This window comes from Halichoerus grypus, chromosome 6, assembly GCF_964656455.1.
Source record: "Halichoerus grypus chromosome 6, mHalGry1.hap1.1, whole genome shotgun sequence".
NCBI lineage: Eukaryota > Metazoa > Chordata > Mammalia > Carnivora > Phocidae > Halichoerus > Halichoerus grypus.
This window is the reverse complement of record NC_135717.1, coordinates 28,474,444-28,495,369: the sequence shown is the minus strand read 5'-3', so window position 1 is coordinate 28,495,369 and position 20,926 is coordinate 28,474,444. Positions and strand designations below refer to the sequence as shown.

The 20,926-nt window shown below is 52.7% G+C and overlaps 2 protein-coding genes across 11 annotated transcripts in view; one reads left to right on the top strand and one right to left on the bottom strand.

Moving 5' to 3' along the window:
• NDE1 (nudE neurodevelopment protein 1) overlaps nt 1-16,352 on the top strand; it is a 45,564-nt gene extending 29,212 nt beyond the window's left edge. For 3 of the 5 annotated variants that reach the window (XM_078074774.1, XM_078074771.1, XM_036115503.2), the window contains one exon: nt 57-1,298. In XM_078074774.1, the coding sequence (XP_077930900.1) occupies nt 57-150 (94 nt within the window). In that variant the 3' untranslated portion in view covers nt 151-1,298. Of the gene's footprint in view, nt 1-56; nt 1,299-16,129 lie in introns of those variants that run through there. The other 2 variants (XM_036115504.2, XM_078074773.1) reach the window with 2 other exon arrangements.
• MYH11 (myosin heavy chain 11) overlaps nt 2,385-20,926 on the bottom strand; it is a 112,830-nt gene continuing 94,288 nt past the window's right edge. For 3 of the 6 annotated variants that reach the window (XM_036115497.2, XM_078074770.1, XM_036115498.2), the window contains 15 exons: nt 20,448-20,592; nt 18,324-18,530; nt 16,815-16,919; nt 16,574-16,726; nt 16,100-16,348; nt 14,697-14,909; nt 14,134-14,346; nt 13,716-13,877; nt 13,172-13,300; nt 12,807-12,895; nt 12,240-12,363; nt 11,403-11,611; nt 10,379-10,487; nt 10,115-10,287; nt 2,385-3,083 (listed from right to left, as the gene is read on the bottom strand). In XM_036115497.2, the coding sequence (XP_035971390.2) occupies nt 2,951-3,083; nt 10,115-10,287; nt 10,379-10,487; nt 11,403-11,611; nt 12,240-12,363; nt 12,807-12,895; nt 13,172-13,300; nt 13,716-13,877; nt 14,134-14,346; nt 14,697-14,909; nt 16,100-16,348; nt 16,574-16,726; nt 16,815-16,919; nt 18,324-18,530; nt 20,448-20,592 (2,413 nt within the window). In that variant the 3' untranslated portion in view covers nt 2,385-2,950. Of the gene's footprint in view, nt 3,084-6,186; nt 6,226-6,278; nt 6,679-10,114; nt 10,288-10,378; nt 10,488-11,402; nt 11,612-12,239; nt 12,364-12,806; nt 12,896-13,171; nt 13,301-13,715; nt 13,878-14,133; nt 14,347-14,696; nt 14,910-16,099; nt 16,349-16,573; nt 16,727-16,814; nt 16,920-18,323; nt 18,531-20,447; nt 20,593-20,926 lie in introns of those variants that run through there. The other 3 variants (XM_036115499.2, XM_036115501.2, XM_036115500.2) reach the window with 2 other exon arrangements.

The following is a 20,926-nucleotide window of genomic DNA, read 5'->3' as shown; positions in this document are numbered from 1 at the left end:
CTAGCCAGTCTGTCACAGCTGTCATGTCCGCCTAATTTGGTTTGCTCTGTCTGAAGGTTGGGAAAACGCCTGGAATTTGGGAAGCCGCCTTCAAATATTTCCGCACCGTCGCTGCCGTCAGCCCAGGGTGTAGTCAAGATGTTGCTTTAGGAAATCCACGGAAGCTGAAGCCCCGGTGTGTCTGTGCAGGAGTCCTACCTTTCTTCCCCTCTTTAAACTAGGTTTTTGTGTTTTTAAGTTAGTTTGAAAAATAGCAAACAGTCACATTAGCCAATGAGATCATCACCCGTGGCCCCTGGTAGTTGTCCTGGGGAAATGTTGTGTCATGATCCCCATCCTGCTTGCTGGTGTGGAAAGGGACAAACGGGACCCTCTGGAAAGGGCTTGAAGGTATGGACGCCGAGGCTACCCCATCATTGTGAGCTGACCTGAGTCCTGAATGGTTTTGAGACGTGTTTTTAATGTCGGGAGATGCCTTAAAAGTGGGATGTGAGCCCACCTCAGACTCAGGCCGTCTTCCAGAACAAAATCTCCCAAGGCTCTGTGGCACAGGGAGGGTCTGTGTAATGAAATCATGTCTAGGAGAGAGGAGTAGAATAGGCGCATGCCTTTTTAAAAAGAAACTCTGGTGTTGTATACCTCTGGGACTTTTTAATCTGGCTCTCACTGAGGCATTGAGAGCTGTGCTTGTGTTTCAGAGGAGATCTTGTGTGGACCAGGTCAGTGGAAAGTCTGTGTCCTCTTTAGATCAATCCTGATGGTTAGTCTTCCTCAAACTTCTGCCCTGGCCTGAGGGTGACCTCCGCTTCAGGACCCTGACGGTCTTTAGGGTGTCATGGCCTTGGGAATGCAACCCCTAAGAGCAGGACATCATTCAAAGCCTTGATAAAATAATTGGGGTGACCTCCAAATAAGATTAAACCACAGGATTGTTGTTGGAAGCTTCCTTGTCAAAGAAGAAACAAACACGGGATTTCCACGCGGATGTTATATGTACTCAACCCTGCTTGGTGTGAGCTGCCGTCTCACGCTTTTGGAGGCGAGTAAAAAGAACACACGAATTCAGGAGCATGCATGCAGCTTAATGACCTTTTGTTACTAAGTTATTTTTCCAAAAGAATAGCAAAAATATCCTTGAGTTGAAGATAGAACTTTAGAAGTGCTACTGAAATTCAACAGAGAATTGATCTCTGGTGCCCGGCTCCTTACCCTGGGAACATTCTAACCTGTATCGGTGAAAGACGTACTTTTATTTTTTTAAAAGAACAATAAAATCAAGAGAAACTAATTTTCACCTAGCTTGTCGTGGTGGTCAGTAAATGCCGCTTCGTTTGTGCTTTTATGTTCGCTCGTATGGTGGCGAAAAACTTGTTTTTTAACCAAGTAACTAAATACGAACAAAAAACCCTACTTTAAAAAAATTCCCTTCAAGTTAGCTTCTTAGAAGTAAGTATAATTGGGGTATGTTTGTGTATTGCTCAGGGTATATTCGCATTTGGTCACTGGCTGAGTTTTTCAGTTTGCCTTATTTCTTCTCTTCTCAAATCTCTTGGACCCCACGGAGTTGGTGTGTGGAATTGTTTGTGTCGAACAGAACTTTTGCAAGGGATCTCTGTCTGGAACACTCAAGCTGAGGAAGGAAAGGACCTACGGCTGGTGTTATATGGCCCCGCAGTAGGAATGGTTTTTATGTTTTTAAAGGGTTATTTAAAAAAAAATTTAGGGGCGCCTGGGTGGCTCAGTCGTTAAGCGTCTGCCTTCAGCTCGGGTCACGATCCCAGGGTCCTGGGATCGAGCCCCGCATCGGGCTCCCTGCTTGGTGGGAAGCCTGCTTCTCCTCCCACTCCCCCTGCTTGTGTTCCCTCTCTCACTGTCTCTCTCTGTCAAATAAATTAAAAAAAAAAAAAATCTTAAAAAAATTTAAAAAGTAAAGATAACCATGTGACAGAGATCATACGTAGCCTGAAATATTGACTCTCTGGCCTTCACAGAAAGTCGGTTGGCCCCTGCTGGATGAAGGTCTTGTGTTTTAACTTTAAAATGCAAGGATGTCTTGTATTCTTCCCAGTATGTATGTATGGGTTTGAATTGATAAGGACGTTCTTTTTGGTCACGTTCCTACTTCCTGGGCCTGGAGCCTCCCACCTCTGGATGGAGAAGTCCCCTCAACACAGACTCCTGTGACATTTCTGCTTGCCTTTTTTTTTTTTTTTTTGCCAGTTGTGGGATCTCGGACAATTGATTTCACCTCTCTAGGCCTCAGTTTCCCCGTTTATGAAGGAAGAATAAGCTGATTTCACAGGGTCACCATACGGCTTCAATGAGAACGCCCCTCCCCCATTCTTTCACTCTCGAAAACGACAGAAGCGCTGAGTGCATGCCAGTGATTTATAACCTTTTATTCGTGAGGGTGTCCTTAAGTACAATCGGGGTGCATATAAAACAGTGTAACATTCCTGCTCTTACCCGCTGGAGCAGTCTCCTTTTTAATTCCTGTGACTACCGAAGGCACTTGGTCTCCGTGAACTGTGTGCGTCTGACGTGTGGTAACCAGGAGGGGAAAGAACTCAAACAGGGGCCCACTCGACACATTGGAAGGGTATGGGAATGACTTGGGAGGGGGAGGCGGCGGCACCCACTTTGGTGACTTCCTCCCCCCTGTCATGTAAACTCAGTTGCCAGTGATCAGTTACGGTGGTTATATCTTTCCTAAAACCTCACAATTTCGGCACAATTCACCGATAGGGGCAGCGGGTGGGGTCTGTGTCGCCTGTTGGGTTTTTCTCGTTTGGTACATCACTCAAAAGTTCCACTGATGCCCCAGACTCAGGGCGGTGGTGTTTATAGTCATCGTGAGGGGTGTCTGTGACGTTTGGAATTTGAAGATGGATTTTGACGGTGCTAAGCAGAGTCCACTGGGTTTGGTTTTGTTCCGTTTGTAGCAAGTCGTTCATTCACTGGCTTTGGTTCCGTTGAAGTCCGCGTCGCGAGCGTCCACTTCTTCGTCAGAGCCGTCCGCGTTTTCAATGACCCGACGTCCTCCAGACCTTCTAGCCGGAACAAAAGAGGTCTCGTTTCCTCGCCTGTGGGATTTAAGAGAATACGTGTTTCTTGAGTACCAAAATCTCCCTCGAGAAGGGAGGAGATTTTTCAAGGGGCAAAAAACAAATGCAGACAAACTCAAATGAGAGACAAGTATTCAGGTTGAAGTCAAGCCTTGACCAGTCTCAAAGTTCGGTAGCATTTCATCAGCTGGCATGGGGGAAAAGTAGATTTTTCAAAGCAAGGCCATCTGCTTAAAAAAAAAAAAAATATCTGGCTTGGTCATCCGATGACCCACAGGATTCTGGTCTGTTGGGGTCTTTCATTTAGAAAAGGGAAAAACAAGTTCCCGTGGGTTTATTCCAAACCCAGGGGACTCTGCTTAGCACGTTCCCATGGGTTTATTCATACCCTCTGGGGCCAGTATAAAGGGGAACGTGTTCTCATGCTATACCTCCTTGCCTTCAGGAGGTAAAAAGGGGGGGGGTTTAGGTTTTCAGTTGTAAGGAGGTGGAAATGAGCGTCAAAGGCAGCCTCGAGGGAGAGAGGTCACTGCATGGATGCCAGAAGTGTGCTCTTGGTTCAGGCAACGCAGGGCCCCCTGCTTGTGTGGAGCAGAATTCTTGGCATGAGTTCTCACAGGGCGGAGGTCTTGTCTGATTTTTGCTCACCATGCAGGCACCATGCATGGCCTATAATAGATATTCAATGAATATTTGTTAGAAAAGTGAGATAGACCTGTTAATCCGAGGTGTATTTTAGCTCTAGCTGGTAGGACACCCTCTCTGTCCTTAACAGCTCCCATCTCTGGAGTGCCAGATGCCCTGAGTTACTGCCAGAGCCTGCCCAGGTCACCTGAAGTGAGGCTTTGCTTAGAAGGGCAGGCAGGCAGGCAGAAGGAGAAGTCCGATCCACCTGCATTCAACCTCCTCTGCTTGGAAGACATGGTTGCCATCTTTTCTGCGACCACAGCAAATAATCTTGTTGGGCTCTGGCCATCCGGCCCTGTTTGACCTGAATCGGAGGACCTGTCTTACCTCATTTTAGGATGCTTGAGAGGAGTGCAGACTCTTTGTAACAAAAATGGCCCACTTCACCACACAAAGGCTGGACAGAAAAGCCACGAGGGAGAGAGCCCATTCCAGTTACCCATGCTTTAGTCAAAAGGGGCAACTCAGAGAGGTAAGACTGGAGGCAAAGCAAGGCCCAGAGTGTCCTGATCGCTGAGAAGGGGAGTCCCAACCTGAGCCTTTTGGGGTCTGAGGGTGGGAGAAACATCGCTGGGAAAACCTGCCCAGTTTCAGAGAATGGTACTTCCGGGAGCGCAGCGATCAGGAACGAATACTTCAGGTTGTAGCCACTCCCAGCTGAAGACTCTGGCCAGCCTCACTCACATCAGAGGGAAGCCTGGAGGTGCCCAGCGCCCTTAGAACTAACTCACTTTCCATCACTCTCTCTCTTCTAGAAGTGACCTTAAAAAGTCTTGAGCACTGTGCTTTCCAAGAACCTGGGTCCCAGAGAAGGGTCTCTGAGGACAGGACAGAAAAAGTAGCGGCTGCTGCTTGCATGGGTCTCCTGCATCTCCCCTCCCGGTTCCAACTTAATGGGACAGCCTGGGGCTGCAAACTGTCTCCCCTACCATTCCAGGCTCCAAGCACTCTTTACCTCTTGGAACAGTCTGTGCAACTGAGAAGAGTTAAAGTGAGAAATGGGTTCCCTTGATCTGAGAGGTAAATCACACCCTGGGTCACCATCAGCCTCCCCCCTCCCTCCACCTGCTTAGCCGCCAGTCCTGTGAGCCTGTCTCCCAGTTCAGGTGCCCTTCTTGAAGGAACTGTTTTCAAATTCAAGGCAGAGATTGGCACTGGCTACATCTGTCACATGAAGTAAGGGAACACCCCACCCTCCCCCACCCCCCGCCCCCACCCCCGGTAAAGATTTTCTTAAAGGTTCTGATCCTGGAGCATTTGGCTTCTAGTCATGGACTCTGAGAACTTCTGCAAGGCCCTGGGGGCACATCATGAATCAGCACAAGACTATGAGCACTTGCTTTGCAAGGACTCGGTTTCCCATCAACTAGTGGGTCCGACGTTCCAGTCTGAGCTGGCAGGAGCCAGAAGCTCTGTCTTAGAGGCTGAAAGCTCTTCCTAAAGCTCCTGCCAATACCTCAATCAGCTTTAAGTACTTGCATAGTGGCAGCAAAGCTGAGATTCTCCAAAAGAGCAGAAGGGGGACACCAGCCAGGGCTGGCTTGGCCTCTCGAGGAAGATGAGAGGGAAACCCAGCCCCACTGCCTAACTTCACATGTGCTAAAGCTGTCAGACTCCTAGACAAGTCGAGGCCTCTTAACTCTTTCTCGGGAAGGGCCCTGTGTTCTTCCTCCAGTCTTGGGTGTCCACTCCCCACTCTGAGTATGTGCCTGCAAGACCTCTGGAAAAGGCTCTGCCAGGACCCCGCTTGGCTCCAAGGTGGCTGACGTGCGCCCTCGTGTGCTGGAAATGCAGCTAGCAGCCCGGCCCTGCTTCAGCCCCACGCAGCCTCAGCAACCGTACAACGCGCGGTGAGAGCTCATTTCTTTCGCAGACGTGTTTGTGAAAGCCCAGCTGCGGGGGGGATCCGGTTGCTGGGCTGTGGTTACCATGAGCCTGTGCCCTATGAATTCTGATTTGTGAGCCAGACCAGCCAGCTTGAAGCCGTTCTCCGGGAATGGACCCAGACTGTGGAGCTGTCCTACCCGCTCAGGGTGGGGTCTTAACCAGACCAGAGAGGACAGCGCGGCCAAGTGTCCTAACAGTGTGGGAGATGCCCTCTTAGGCAGGTAAGAACAATCCAGGTGACACACACACACAGCCTCTGAACACCGGTCAGCACGTGGTGACAAGGACACAGTGCCATGTCACACTGCCAAAGCAGAAGTAGGGAAGGAACATGGGTCAAGAGATGAAGTCTTCTTAGGTTGATCTTGGCTGTGATGAAAGAGTTTTGAACTAAGATCTCCACACCTTCAGATTTTGCAGCAATCTCACAGAAATTTGGGGGGGGCCAAAACGGGGGGCCACCGGGGATAGGGCGGGTGGGATGGCAGAAGAGAAGTGTGGAAACCGAGCGCAACACACATGAGCTGCGAAGCTGAAGGCATGATACCTGGTGAGTCATTGCGGAGTTTCCTGGGGGAGGGGGCCTCTGAAACAGAGAGAGAGAGTCCCTGGTGGTTATCATCCGCAAACGAGAGGGAGTCCATTTCAGTGCGTGTTTAATCGTTAAAGGCATTCGCTTCAATTAAATCATTAAAGGCACTTAGAAGGCAACCTGGCAGTGAAGCACCTGCCAGCAAGAGCTCTTAGAGAGGCTGGTACACATAAGTCATCGTTTATAAGCTTGTGTCAGAGAGGACTGGCGGCGTGGCAAAGGCTGGGCACGGTGGTCAGGTTTTAACAGGAGCTCTTGTTGAGATTTGTCGGGTCGGTAGAACTATGAAACTTGCTTTGCAATTCCTTGTCCTCCGAGAGCCGGCTAGGCTTGCCAACCTCATGCAAAGCTCTAGCACCTGACTTTAGGTTTTGCACACGTACGAGACTCAGGAGTGAGACGTACTGCTCGGTCTTCACCCCGCCTTAGTGGATGCTCATACTAGGACTGTAAGAAACGGAATGTTCAATACTGGCCTGGTCAGCCTAAGAAGGGCCGTTTGTCTGGGGCAGAACCCACAGGGGATGTTCAGCATATGCCAAAAGAATCGTTGGTCCTGAGAAAAGGGAGCAGTGACAGCTCAGGGTGACAGAGCCAGCGTGGCTGACTGCTGCCCCACCACTCAGCCCAGCGCCGAGGAGGGGCAGGGACCAGTCACCAGTGGGGGCAGATTCCAGGGGCCTGCGTGGTGAGAACAGCTCTCTTGCTGACATCACCCTGGGGGTTGTTCCTGAGCCCCTGCTGGACCCGAGGGCTTACGTCTGGCCTCCATCCCAGCAGTGGGGGGTTTCCCTCCAGAAGCCCTCTACCCTGTACTAGCCCTTCTCTTCCCCATTCTGAAAAGGGTTTGGGCTTTCCCCTCGTCGCATGCAGTGGTTCTCAGAGTCTGGAGTTGATACGGCAGGTGGTTTCACTGGATAACTCAGTTGCACAGTGACAAAGGTATTCCAACTCTTTTTAAATACATCTGATTATGTCAGAGATGGTCTTTTTGGTGCTAATGTCTTCTGTCTCTCCCTTGTTAACGGAGAAGTAGGCCTTCTGGTCATAGTCATCAATTCGTAGCCACAGTGGCTAGAATTCATTATTGTCTTGTTTTCACTATTTTAATTTCGTTGTGACCTGTTAATGCTGGTGATGCTGGTTTAACAATACAGGGGTGGTAGGATTTATTTGCAAATGGATGTGCGTGTGATTAGAACAGTTAATTTCAAAGACCACGTGAAGTCAACAATGGTACAGGTGGTAAGAGGCTAAGGCAGAAGGGCCAAGGTGATAGGACAATGAGGTTGGGGAAACATCATCTCTGATTCAGTGACTGAAGGCTTGTGCCCAGCACTATCCCAGACACTGGGGATGAATAAACAGATAAAACCTCTGTGCTCGTGGGGCCCAAGTGAAGGCTGCAAATGACATAAGTAAAATAAATAGGTTACATGGTGATAGGTGGGCAAGGAGGAGGAGAACAGCAAGGAATGAAGTTGGAAGTTGTAGACAGGGGAATGTGGATGAGTCAGTGCCTGAAGGAAGGGAAGGAGGGATCCCGCTATGCGGAGAGCTGGGGGAGGAGCATTCCAGGCAGAAGGAACCACCAATGCAAAGGCCCCAAGGCAGCGTGTGTAGAGGTGGAGGGCTCATTTAGGAGGCAGTGGATGGAGATCATTAGGGCCTAGTGGAACCAACCATCGTAAAGACGGCGCTTTCAGTCTGAATGAGGTGAAGCCATTGGATAGTTTCAAGCAAAGGGGGGATCGTGACTCACCTCCATTTCAACAGGATTCCTCTGGCTACTTTGTTGAAAACAGACTATAAAGGCACAGCATGAACACAGGCCCATGAGGAGGTTGTAAAAGTTATCTAGATGTTAGGAGAGGGTGGCTTGGACCAGAATGACAAGAAATGGTTGGATTCTGGATATATGGTATTTTTAAGGAAAGTTGACCAGATTCTCTGACAGATTGGATGCGAGGTATAAGGGAGAGGGAAAATATGACCCCAGGTTTGTGGCCTGGGTTAATGATGGCTTTATCATTAACCAGTTGCTGGGCTAGAGAAGTCTATGCAGGAAGCTGGTTTGGGGGGTGAAGGGGTTCAGTCAGGGCTCAAGGTGTGAGGGTCTGGGGTTCCAGGAAGTCTGGGCTGGAGATAGAAACAAGGAAGTCACTCACTGTGAGTGGAATTCAAAAGCCACCAGCCTGGGCGCCTGGGTGGCTCAGTTGGTTAAGCAACTGCCTTCGGCTCAGGTCATGATCCTGGAGTCCCGGGATCGAGTCCCGCATCGGGCTCCCTGCTCAGCAGGGAGTCTGCTTCTCCCTCTCCCGCTCACCCCTCTTGTGCTCTCTCTCTCTCACTCTCTCTTTCAAATAAATAAATAAAATCTTTAAAAAAAAAAAAAAAGCCACCAGCCTAGTTGAGATCACCCAGGGAGTGAGCAGAGATAGAGATGAAGAGAGACCAAGATGGCGGGGCAGGCCAATGGCAAGCCGACGAGGAGATGTACCAGCAGAGGAGGTGAGGAAAGACAGCCAGAAAAGCAGGAAGCAAACCAGCTGTGGGGAGTGTCCGGGAAGCCCAGCCAAGGAAGGGCATGCTGCAGCTGAGTCGGGTGAGGCCTGAGGACTGACCATTAGGGTTTTGTGGTAAAGGGTAGGAGGGGAGTGGGGCTGAGAGGTTTTCTCAGCTCATGGAATGACTCTGTTGAGGGAAAACATTGCAAAGGAGTGAAGGGTAAGAATTTCTGGAACAATGTCCTTAAGTGAACAAGAGAGGTACGTCTACCAGAGGTGTTGGCCTGAGTTGGTGCTGGAGGGTCCAGCCCAGAATGGGGGACAGAGAAGAAACGAATACATCTGTCAGGAGGTGGGTCGATGGGGGAAACGGGGGCTTGTAAGGATGCGCAGGGGGGAGAAAGCCTGGGGCGAAAGTGAAAAGCAATGTCCAAGAGAGAGGGAGGATGAGGGGAGCCTGAGGTCCAGGAAGCACTGAGTGGGGTCTGCTCCACATGGCCCTAGAGAACACCCAGCAGGAAAGGGCAGTGCCCGTGTTTGCTTTTCTCAAACCATTCTGAGCAGCCGAAGGTAGAAAGTGTGCTTTCATTTGGGTTGTGTTTTTAACAAACTTAAAAAAGGTGGCAGGCAGAAGACTCGATGCTTGATGGGCAAGGTCAAGCTAATGCTGACGCCCACGGAGGGATCGCGGAGGAGAGAAGGTCAAGGACAGGGGACGCTGGATCACCCCCCTAGAGGGCTGTGGGCACGTGTGCCAGGAGGCTCGGGGCCCCAGCCTTCAGGGAACCAGTGGGGATGGGAAGGAGCCCTGAGGAGCAGGGGGCATTGCCTACCCACCTTCAGGCCCAGAGGTGCAGGGGTGTGGGGGAGAACTCAGCCCCAGTTAGGGCAGAGGTTCTCGACCACGGGCGACTGCACCCCCAGGGGCATTGCGCGATGTCTGGAGACATTTTGGGTTGGGACAATCCAGTGGGGAGGGGCTGGGGATGCGGCCCAACATCCTACAGTACACAGGCCTGCTCGTGTGATCAAGAATGATCCAGCCCCAAACAAACAGCAATGGTGATAGGAGCCGAAGAGAGTCCAGAAAAGAGGTTCAGGAGAGAAGGGACTTGTACTGATTCAGGGGACAGGGATTGGCCTCTTCCTCCTCACCTGAGGTTGGGATGGGAAGGGGAGCAGCCATTACAGAACCGCAGGGAGGATCCGCGCCCACGGGTTTGGCCTGGCACACACTGGTGCCTGCAGAAGTGCGGACGAGCAGGGGGAACCCGTGGAAAGGAGCGGGGCGTTGGGGAAAGGGCGTCCTTTGCAGCGATAAAGAAACTCACTGTGGGCGCGTCAGGCCTACCCGGAGCCCGGCCCGCGAGCCTTACCTGAGCTTGCTCTTGAGCACGTTCACCTCGCGGCCCATGGCCTCGTTGCTCTCCGTGGCCTCATCCAGCTCCCGCTGCAGCTTCCTGCGGTTGGCATTGATGCGCTGGGACTCCTCCTCCGCCTCCTCCAGCTGCCGCTTGAGTTGCTTGACCTTTGCGTTCCCTTTCTCTGCCTGTCAGGGAGACGCCCGAGGGTTAGGGGAGGGCCCTCCCCCTTTAGTAGGGTCGGCAGCGGGCCGGGAGGGGCCCGAGGAGCTGGCTTACCTGCTCCTTGTACTGCTCTGCCATCTTGCGCTCGTCCTCCACCTGCAGAAGGACCTCCTTCAGCTTCTTGTCCTTCTGCTTCAGCAACTTGGCGGCCGCCTGCTTCTCTCTGCATAGACGGAGGGAGAGGGGATGGCTTCCCTTGCCGTTGGCGCACAGACTCGACCCGCACCATGCCCACTGTGAGCGCTTTTCCGGAGCCCCACGTCGGGGCTCCTCCCCCAAATCAGGTAGAAGAACAGGGTTCAGCCGTAAAAGGGAATGTAGTTCTGACACCTGCTCCAACATGGGTGAACCCTGAAGACACGCTTAGTGGAGGAGGCCAGTCACAAAAGGGCCCGGAGTATGTGATTCCATTTATATGAAATGTCCAGAATAGACCACCGAAACGGAAAGTCAGTTAGTGGTTGCTGCGGGCTGGGGGAGACCGAGGGCGAAGGAGTACAGGGTGTCTTACTGAAGGGACGAGAACGTTCCCTGGTTGACTGTGGAGAGGGTGCCCCTCTCTGCAAATACACTGCAAGCCATTGAGCCGAACACTTTAAACGGCTGAATTCTATCGTATGGATGTTATCAGTAAAGCCACTACCAAAATAAAAAGAATGGGTCAGAATCCTTGCGGTCTGCCGGTGACCACGGTGCTGTGACCTTCCTTTCTCATTAAAATGAGAAGGGGCCCTTCCCACACTTGCTTGGGCTGCATAGGCTGCTGATTGGGACTTTCTGTGTAACCCTTAACACGACGTCCTGCAAACACAGGCCAGGAAAAGCCGGCGTGCCCCCGGGGAGGCTGGCTGACCTCACGGAGCAGGCCTGCTACGTAGTGCTAGTGCTAAGGGCCTTCTCCGGGCCCGGCCCACCCCGCCCCGGCGTTCACACACCCATCTCCCGGTACAACTGCAGCCCAGGTACCACGGGGCTTATTTCCCAGCCAGAACTGATGCCCAGAGAGCCTAAGGGCCCCCCCGGCCCCCCCACCCCTCACTGGCACGCGTGCTGTCTTCGCAGCCCGGGCCCCACGTACCTGGCCTCCTGCTCGACCTGCTCCTCCAGCTGTGCGATCTTGGCCTCCAGGGCCGCGACGGTGGACTTGAACTTGGACTTGACCGCCCCCTCCACCTCCTGCAGCTTGCTCCGCAGCTCCTTGTTCTGCCGCTCGAGCTGCTGCCTTGCGCTCTCATTCTTCTGGGCCGCGCTGCGTTCCGTGGCCAGTTCGTTGTTGAGCTGCTCGGCCTGTGGAGGACGGTGAAGGTCATGAGGTGGAGGGCACAGAAGCCCGGCATGGTCCACGGAGATGACGAACGTCTCCTGCTGCCCCCCAACCCCCACCAGCCTTCGGCTTTGGCGTGGGTCCCTGGAGCTGGAGCCCCCAAGAGCCCTCCCTGGCTCCTGCAGCCACCAGCTCCTTCCTGGGCACAGCTCAAGGGGCAGCGTCCCAGTGCTACCCAGGCTCCCCGTTTCTAGGTCACGTGGTGGGTCCCAAGCCCCCGTCCTGGAGCTGGCACTCAGTAATGGCACTGAGTACTCACGAGGGTAAGGCTGGGGGCTGGGGACAGAGCAAGAAGTACCCCGAGGCCCTTCCTCCAGGCACACGGCATCTGCTGGAGGGAGCCAGACCTAGACTGGCCACCAGTGGAGACACCGCAGGCTGGCAGGGTGCTGCAGGACCCCGAGAGGTGGGACTGGGTGCAGGGAGCAGGCGTGCTGGCCCCTCGCTCCCGTCTCCCCCCCCCCCCCCCACCGCCCCCCAGGCCCGGCCCACAGCAGCCTGCAGTGCATGTCGCTGGGCCAGGGTGGGCTTCTTACAGGTGAAGCCCAGCGCTGGTGCTGCTCCGGCGCCCTGCCCCGCTCTGGCCCCCACCTGCTGCGTGGCCTTCCGCACGCGGTCACTCATGGCCTCCATGTTGCCTTGCTCTTCCTCCAGCTCTTCCTCCAGCTGCGCAATCCGCGCCTCCAGGCGGCGCTTCTCGTCCTGAAGTGTGTTCCTAAGGGAAATGCAGCTACATCTGGGGCTCCAGCCTCCCCCTGGCTTATAAGAGTCCCTCTCCTTGGAGGAGCGATGCCCAGGAGGAAACTGAGGCTCAGAGAGGCTGAGAGACTTGTCCACAGTCACACAGCTGGGAAAAAGGGGGCCAGGACTCCTATCCAGTAGGTATCAGCAGAGCCGGGGCCTGGCACCAAGATCAGCCCTCCCCTCTCTGGTGTCCCCAACCGCCCCAGCCCCAGCCCCACCATGCTGCTCATTCAGAATGAACCAACCTGGCCACATACTCAAATGGGGTGTGGAGACCCCTGTGACCCCTGTGACAAGCTCAGCTGGACACTGTCCTTTTCAGCAGTAAAACGGGGGTCCGGGAGGTTCTCCCATGAGCTGCCTCTCCCTCATCATCTGAGTCTAGGACCCCCTCCTCCCTATGTGGCTCCATACCTTCCTGAGACACTGCTGGCCAGCTCCTCGGCCAGTTCCTCCTTCTCCAAGTCGGCCTGTTTGCGAGCCCTCTCAGCCGCGGCTAGATCCTGGACGGTGGGGGGTGGGGAGGAAGGAAACCTGTTATCTTCCACGGAAGGGCTGAACCCCAGCAGTTTCTACAGCCACCCTTGAAAGTGGCTATGCCTTCTCTGAGCTCAGGGGAAGCCCTGCATCTATATTGGAGGAGAAAAATCCTGTCTTTCCCTGCCCTTACTCTGGGGGTCCGCCTATGTGGAATGCTGGATGAGCGAAAGAAATCACTGGGGTGCTGAGGGTGCCTACCAAGAGACCCCTGTCTGAGGCTCTGAGAGAGAAAGCGTTACCTCCTGGAGCTGCATGAGATCCGCTTCTAAACTCTTTGCTTTCTTCTCATTCTCTTTGGCGGTGGCAAAGATCTCATCTCTGGAGGCACGGGCGTCTTCCAGCTCCCTCTGGAAGTCCTTCATCTGAGCCTGCGTGAGTCAACAGGAAGGACAAGCTAAGATGTCCTTACTCACCCAAGTTCTGCCCAAATTATCGTTGCGTGCCAACCCCTAGGATTTTCCACGGTTGACCACAGAGACGTCCCCATCGTATGAGAATAGCCCACCACCTCACATATGGCCAGGTTGCTGTTGAGGGGCACCATTCTGGATGGGCTCAGCAGACCTAAAAAATGGCCATGCGGTCGGAGGGCCACGGCCAAATGCCCGGTAACCGTGCCTTACCCAGGGCAGGAAACAGCCCCCAAATGCCGAACTGTGGCGGGGAAAACAGCAGCTAGTAGACACCAGTGACAGGCACGCGTCCTGCTGCTGCTGACGTCCCCGGCCTCGGGGAAGCCATGGCCTCCCTCCCCCTGCGCCCTGCATCTGAGCCATCACCCACCTGCAGTTTCCGAAGCTGCTTGATGGCTTCTTCCCTGCCTTTGATGGCCGAGTCGGCCTGCAGCTCGAGGTCTTTGAGGTCCCCTTCCAGCTTCTTCTTGGCCGCGGCTGCCAGGGCACGTTGCTTTCTCTCATCTTCCAGTTCTGTCTCGTATTCGTGAAGCTGAGCGAGGAGGGGAGATGTGCGCTGCTGGGCTGACCCGTCCCTTGGAGGCCCTCCCCCCTACCCCCGGCCTCAGCCAGCATTCAGCCAGCTCCCAGGTGTGCACAGCCCCCTGCCAGGTGGGTCTGCTCATCCCCAGGTTGCAGGGGAGAAAACCATGTCTCCCATCGGGCCAGGAGGTGGTGGTGGGAGGAAGGAAACTGGCCACCCCACCTCCCACCCCAGCCCCGCTTCTCCCTGACTTGCCCCGGATTACCTGCCTCTGGAGCTGCCTCCTTTTCTCTTCATTCTGCTCATCGCGGGCCTGGAGGTCCCGCTCAAACTGGCCTTTGAGGGCCTGCATGTTGACCTCGAGCCGCAGCTTGGCATCTTCCGTAGCCTGCAGCTCGTCCTCCAGCTCCTCTAGCTGGGTCTTCATCTCCTCCATCTGGGTTTCCAGGGCCCGCTTGGACTTCTCCAGTTCATGGACCTTTCACGTGAGAGTTGACTTCATGTAGATGGGCAGGCAACCCACAATGATAGGAAGCTCATTCAGGTCAGAGAGAGGGCCTTTTGCCCCCCCACAGGATACATGGCCAAGGAGTCAAGACCAGAGCCTTCCTCTGGGAGCCCTGGACTCAGACCCCAACCCCAACTGCTGTTCCCAGCCAGTGTGTGGGTGACAGAGGGACTGCCTTCAGTCCCGATTATGGTTTCACATCAAAGAGGCACAGAGCCAGCCCCCCCGTCCCCTACCCAGCCCGCCCCAGGGACTGATAAATAGCGGGGAGGGTGGGCTGGTGACATGTGAGTGAGCAAAGACAACGGAGAGCGACTTACGTTCTTGCCCACGTCATCCTTAGAGCTAACCAGATCCTCCATCTCGGCCTTGAGCATTTTGTTGGTCCTCTCAAGTTCCTCTTTGGCTTCCAGAGCCTCCTCGAGGGCTCGTGCCAGGGACAAGGCCTTGGTTTCCTTTCCCCTGGCTTCTGCCTCGGCTCTGTCCCTTTCATCCGCGTATTTGGAAGAGATGCTTTTCTCCTCGGCCAACAACTACAACACAACAGAAGCCCCGGAAGTGACCCCTCCGCATACCCGAAGCTCAGCTTCATTTCATTGCAAATAAGGGCGAGAAGCCTTGTGTCCTGCTAAATGTACTCAGGGGCAGGTGTAACCAGTCAAGATATCTATGGCAAGAATTAATAATAAGCTTGCTTCTGACTTCTAGCACAACCAGCATCTGCTGAGTCTTTGTGCTTTGAAATCACTTATGCCGCCCATGTTGGTTAGAACACACTGCTGCTGAGGTCCAAGTGACATTTAATCCTGCCGGGGGCCAATAATTCTTTTTGTTTTTTTCATGGCCATTCGTCTCTGGCTCTCAAAAGTGCCCCAGGAGCCAGAGTTAGGGACATTAATCTCATCTGCAGAGAGAGCCAAACCCAGACTTCTAGAAGTCAGCAAAGACAGGTGACTTGCAAACCAAATGATGTTTGCTAACTCTGAGTAACAAAGTAAAAGTCAGTATTTGGGGGTCTGGGCCGCACAGGTGGATGCATTTATCAGAACTCAAGAGAGTGTACACTTAAAAATTTGTGCATTTCTGTGTAGGTAAATTTTTATCTCACAAGAAGCAAAATCGTATTTGAAATAGGAACTCTAGTTAATACACAGAGTGTTGAGGTATGGAGGGGGAGGTCTGTAATTTGCTTTGAAATGCATCCAAAAGATAAGATACCACTGACATGTACAGTTCATCCTTATAAATAAACATGTAATAAAGTGAGTTTGGTAAAACGTTCACGATCGAATCCAGGTGGTGGGCATACAGGTGTTCACTGTTTCATGCTTTCAGCATTGCTGGGTGCTTGAAATTGTGCGTAATGAAATGTTAGGGGAAAGTGGTTATCTAAAGGGTAGAAACATTAAATTACTTGGAATATTCAGGAGGCACTCCATAAATACTTGTTGAGTGAATAAAATGAATCTCCTTATCGGGGCTAGCAACTAAGGCATCAGCGGGGTCACAGGTGAGCCTCTTGGTGGGGGTACCTGAATAGTCCCGTCCGGGTGGGGCCGCTCTCCTCACTCTGACCTAGAAAGCCCTCGTGTTTCAGGGTCACCCGAGGCAAGCTAGCCTTCCATCGCGGCCAGCAAAGCAGGGGATGGAATGCAGATACACCGCAGCCCCACCTGCCCCGGCCCGTGTCTGCGCACAGAGCGGACCACCCTCCAGCCCCTACCTGATCGAACTTCTTCTGCTTCTTTTCCAGGTTGGACACGAGTTGCCGCTGGTTGTCCAAATCGACGACCAGGTCGTCCAGCTCCTGCTGAAGCCTGTTCTTGGTCTTTTCCAGTTTGTCATAAGCTGCTGCCTTCTCTTCGTACTGCTGGGTGAGGCCTTCGATTTCCTTCTGGAACTTCTTCTTGCCCTCTTCCAAGGCTTCCACGGTGCTGGCAAAGTCCTGCAACTTCTTCTTCGAATCGGAGAGCTAAAATGGCAGTGTCCGGGGTCCCGTAAGAGGAGGGCCATTGGCTGATTCCCGTCCCGGACCCCACCCTGGGAAGAGACCACCTTCTCTGCGTTGCAGAAATTCAACAGCAGGGGGAGCCAGTGAGCCAAGCAAAATGGCTCCAGCACACCACCACGGCCCAATCGAGCTCCTGATCTCCCCCCAAGGCTCAGTCCTAGAAAAGCAAGGACACACAGCCAGCACCTGGATGTTCAGAGTTGAGATGTGACGCTCCAGGTTCTGCTTGGCTTCCATCTCCTCGTCCAGCTGGTCCTGTAGGCTGTTCCTCTCATCCTCCAGCTGGCGCAACTTGGTGGACACATTGAGCTTCTGCCGGGTTTCTTCTTGAAGCAGCTCCTATGGAAGGACACGTGGAAGTCCCAGGGACCCATGCCCGGGAAGCTCATACCCCAGGTCCCTCTGGATGATGTGGCTGAATACCCACCTGGGTGTCCTGGAGCTGGGACCCAAGGGACGCCACGTCCTTGGCCAATTTTATGGCCTTCCCCTCCGCCTCGTTGAGCATCCCCGTGACACTCTCCACTTCATTCTGAGGATGCCAAGAGACTGTGGTTAGAACCTCCAGAACAGGATCCCCGTTAAGTAAGAGAAGCCCTCTCTACTCACACGATAGGTCGTGCAGTATCTGCCGACTGAGAAACACCCACGAGCTATGGGGCCTGATCACGGTAGCCCCATGGCTCCCAAGGGGAGTGAATTGCCTACAAGTTGGGATGCCTGGTTCTAAGAACCTCTTAGAGCCCCAAACTGTATTGACTGGGTCCTAATCCCACTCAGTGGATCCTAGGTCCTGGATCCTTGCCAAGGTTGGCAAAAAATGAAACCGGTTTGAGTCTAGACATAGAGCTGCTCTGGACTCGCCTGTTCCCTACAGCTGGAGAAGACAGATAGCACCTCTACTTCCCAGGGCCCTTTTTCCACCACCCTCTTCCTCACCCCTACTCTTGGCCCTTTCATGGGTCCTGATGGCCAAAACCAGAGATGCGCGAGCAGGTCCTTTTGGAGATATCATCCCACTGTCCATTCTCTTCCCACTTACAATGAGGGTATAAATGATCTTGACTCTGCTCCTCTAGGACATTGCTTATGTTATGAGAGCAGAACCCCTGCTCTCCCCTGCATGTGGGGGAAAAAAATCATATTTAATGCTTCCCCTGCTCCCTTGCCCCAGGCTATAAGCACATTAAATATTTATCAAAGGTCTGCCTGTATCGCATGAATGGAAGTCAGGCCAAACGTCTAGTCAAAGCTAAATAAGACCAAAGACAAACAGACTTTGTCCTTGCTCAGCTTAAAACCTATCAATGGCTTCTTGTCACTCAGAGTAAAGACGAATGTACATATAATGGGACCTCGAAGGCCCTGTGTCACTCGGCCATGACCTACCTCTCTAGTCCCACGTTACACCATATTTCCCCTTCCAGCTCAGCATTCTAGCTCAACTTCTGTGATCTCTTCTAATTTCCCCTACCCCTGGGCCCTTGCACATGCTGCTCCCTCTGCGTCCTAGCCTTCTACTTATCTCAGACTATACCTCCTTCTTAGGGAAGCCTTTCCCAACTCCTCCTCCTACAGGCCAGGCCCCTGGTTACTTACACTTACTGCATCATTTTACATTCATTCATGGGATTAGAAATGCCTTTCCCTCCACTGGGTCAGAGTTCTATTGGGGCAGGCGCCATGTCTTTCTAGCCGCTGTATCTCAGCATTAAACATGGCGCCCGGCCTACAGCAAATACTCAAATGTTTGCTGAGTGAGCAGATGAAGGTTTCTAAAGATCGAATGGAAGAGAGAGCCCATCTCCTGTCCTTGAGGAATGGAACAAGAGGAAACCAGCTTGCTCGGCAGCAAGCGAGACTTCAGTTCGCTGGGAAAAGCTTCATCCCCCTGCAGGGCTGGGACCAAGGGATGCTTGCGGTGCGGCCGCCTCACCTGCAGCTTGTGGACCTTGTCGTTGAGCTCGGCCCGGGCCCGCTCCCCATCGATGCACTTGGACTGCAGCTCCTGCAGCTGCACCTCCAGCTTCTTCTTCTTGTGCTCTACCTCCTGCTTGGCCTGGTTCAGGAGCCGCAGCTCACCGGCCAGGTCGGCGTTCTCCTTCTCCAGCGTCTGCTTGTTCTTGTCTAGATTGGCCTTGGCCTGGCCAGGTACACAGAGGGCAGGGAAGGCATTAGAGCTCGGGCCAGGAACGCATTTTAAGATCGGAACCTCAATCCCTTGGGGCATCTTCCTCTTTCCCTTTCCCTCTGCCAGTCAGGAGGGTTCTAAGGACCTGTGCTTGTCGCCTCAAGGGAGGGACGCAGTGAGGTGGGGGACACGCGGTCACTGTAAGACTTCCTGTATTCTGTTTTTCTAAAGCTCAAAGGTTGCAAACGAGCATTCCATGAGCTACATCCAACTTATTGTCATGTCCTGGTTGACCTGGTCTTAGTTGCCAACATTTTAATAAAGAAATGTCACGTAAATCTGGATTCCAGGGGCGCCTGGGTGGCTCAGTCTGTTCAGCATCTGCCTTCGGCTCAGGTCATGATCCCAAGGTCCTGAGATCGAGCCCCACATCGGGCTCCCTGCTCAGTGGGCAGCCAGCTTCTCCCTCTGCCTCTGCCTTTCTCTGTCTCTCATGAGTAAATAAATAAAATCTTAAGATAACATTTAAAAAAAATTTGGATTCCAGCTTCTTTATAAAAAAATTCTAATGTTCTCTATCATGATAGGTGGTGGTTATACAAATGCATATATCTGTCAAAATTCATTGAACTTTACAGTTACAGGGTTTTACTTCATATACCTCAGGAATTCTGACATTTAAAAAACAAGACAAACATCATACTCAGTGGGGAGAAACGGAGAGCTTTTCCCCTAAGGTCAGGAACAAGATAAGCATGTCCACACTCATCACTTTTACTCAACATAGTACCGCAAGGGGAAATGTACGTTGTAGTTACGATTAGCAAAATCTTATTTGTCCAACATGCACAAAGAATTGAGACAATGTCAAAAGTTAGTATTCAGATCCCACTTGACAAGAGGACACGAACAAGTGTCCTTTTATTCATTTGGAGGGGGTGGGGGGTTCAGTCTTGCACCGCACTTTTCAGAGTGGTCCTAAGACCACCTATATAAGGGCGGAAGATGGGGCCAGGGGATCTGCTCGTTAACAAGGCCACAGAGGAGATGAATTCGTGTTTGTAAAGCAATGGAACAGTATCTGGCTCATAGTCTGTGCGACATAAGGGGCTGGTGCCTTTATTTCCAAGTGCAGGAAATTTTGAGATTCTGATAGAAGCAGCCGTGACCCAGCTCACAGGAAGGTGCTTAGTAAACCACCTCCTGAAGAATATTCACCTGGGCTGGTGACAGAAACAAATGCAAACTCCAACAAGTTTTAGGTAATGCTACCCCCACTTAGTCTAGCTTGGGGGGATATCCAGAAAGTGCCGGGATGCCGGGAAGCTATATTCACTGAAGGTGAGGGATAGAATTCAGATCTTGAGGGAAACAATCCAGATGTTGCAAGCTAAAAAGCTCCCCCTGGGAATGAAACACAGGGAAATTCTCCCAAGGGAGAGGAAGTTCCCCACAAAGCATTCAGAGGAGTGCTATTTCGCTGCCCCATGTCCCATACACCCCAAATAGCTAACCACAGCGGGGAAAAGAACGATTAGATCCAGTCATTCTCAAACTCTGCCAGAGAACTGTTTTCCTCCAATCTGCAGAGAAATTATATGATGTTCTCCATCTTAAGTTATCCTCCCAGAAGTTTTGCTCAATAGTGGCTTATCTCTGGGGGGCAGTGGATTATAGACCCTGCCTGCCTGGGTTCAAATCACAGCTCGGTCACTCGCTGTATGACCTTGGGTGAGTACCTACCTCATAGGTGGTTGTGAGGATCAACTGACATATATACAGGGAGCGCTTAATAAATGCTCTCGCGACCACTGTCATTACAGTCTTGTAGGGCTGGCTATGTGTCTCAGCACAGACCCTGATCTGTAGTTATTGGAAGCTGTCGCCATATCGCTTTTGCGTGTGGTCACCAAAAAGATCAGGACGTACCCTCTTGAACTGCTCCAGCTGCTCGGTGAGTTCCTCCACCACCTGTGTGTGCTTCTGCCTCATCTCCTGGACCTGGGCCTCATGGGAGCGCGTCTCCTCATCCAGGGCCTTCTTCAGCACCGTCACCTCCTGCTCCCTCTTGGCCCTGTGCACAAAGAACCCAGAGGGTGGCCGTTGGGTAGAGACAGGGCTTCACCTCAGACAGTGCTGTGCAAAGGAATGAGAAGCTCTCCCGGGACCCAGAGCTAAGGTCTCCATCAGGGCAGCCCCTCCCTGGCTGGGTGAGCTTGGGGGAGTCACCTAACCTCTCTGGACCCGGCAGTTCCTCGGCTGCAAAATGAGGAGCATGGTTACTTGCCCAGAGACTCTCAAGGCCGGCAAATCAATACACAAGAATACTCAGGAACATGTTGAAAGAACATCTGTGAATTGCAAAATGTTCCTCAAATATTAAAATGAGCTCTTATTTATTGAGCACT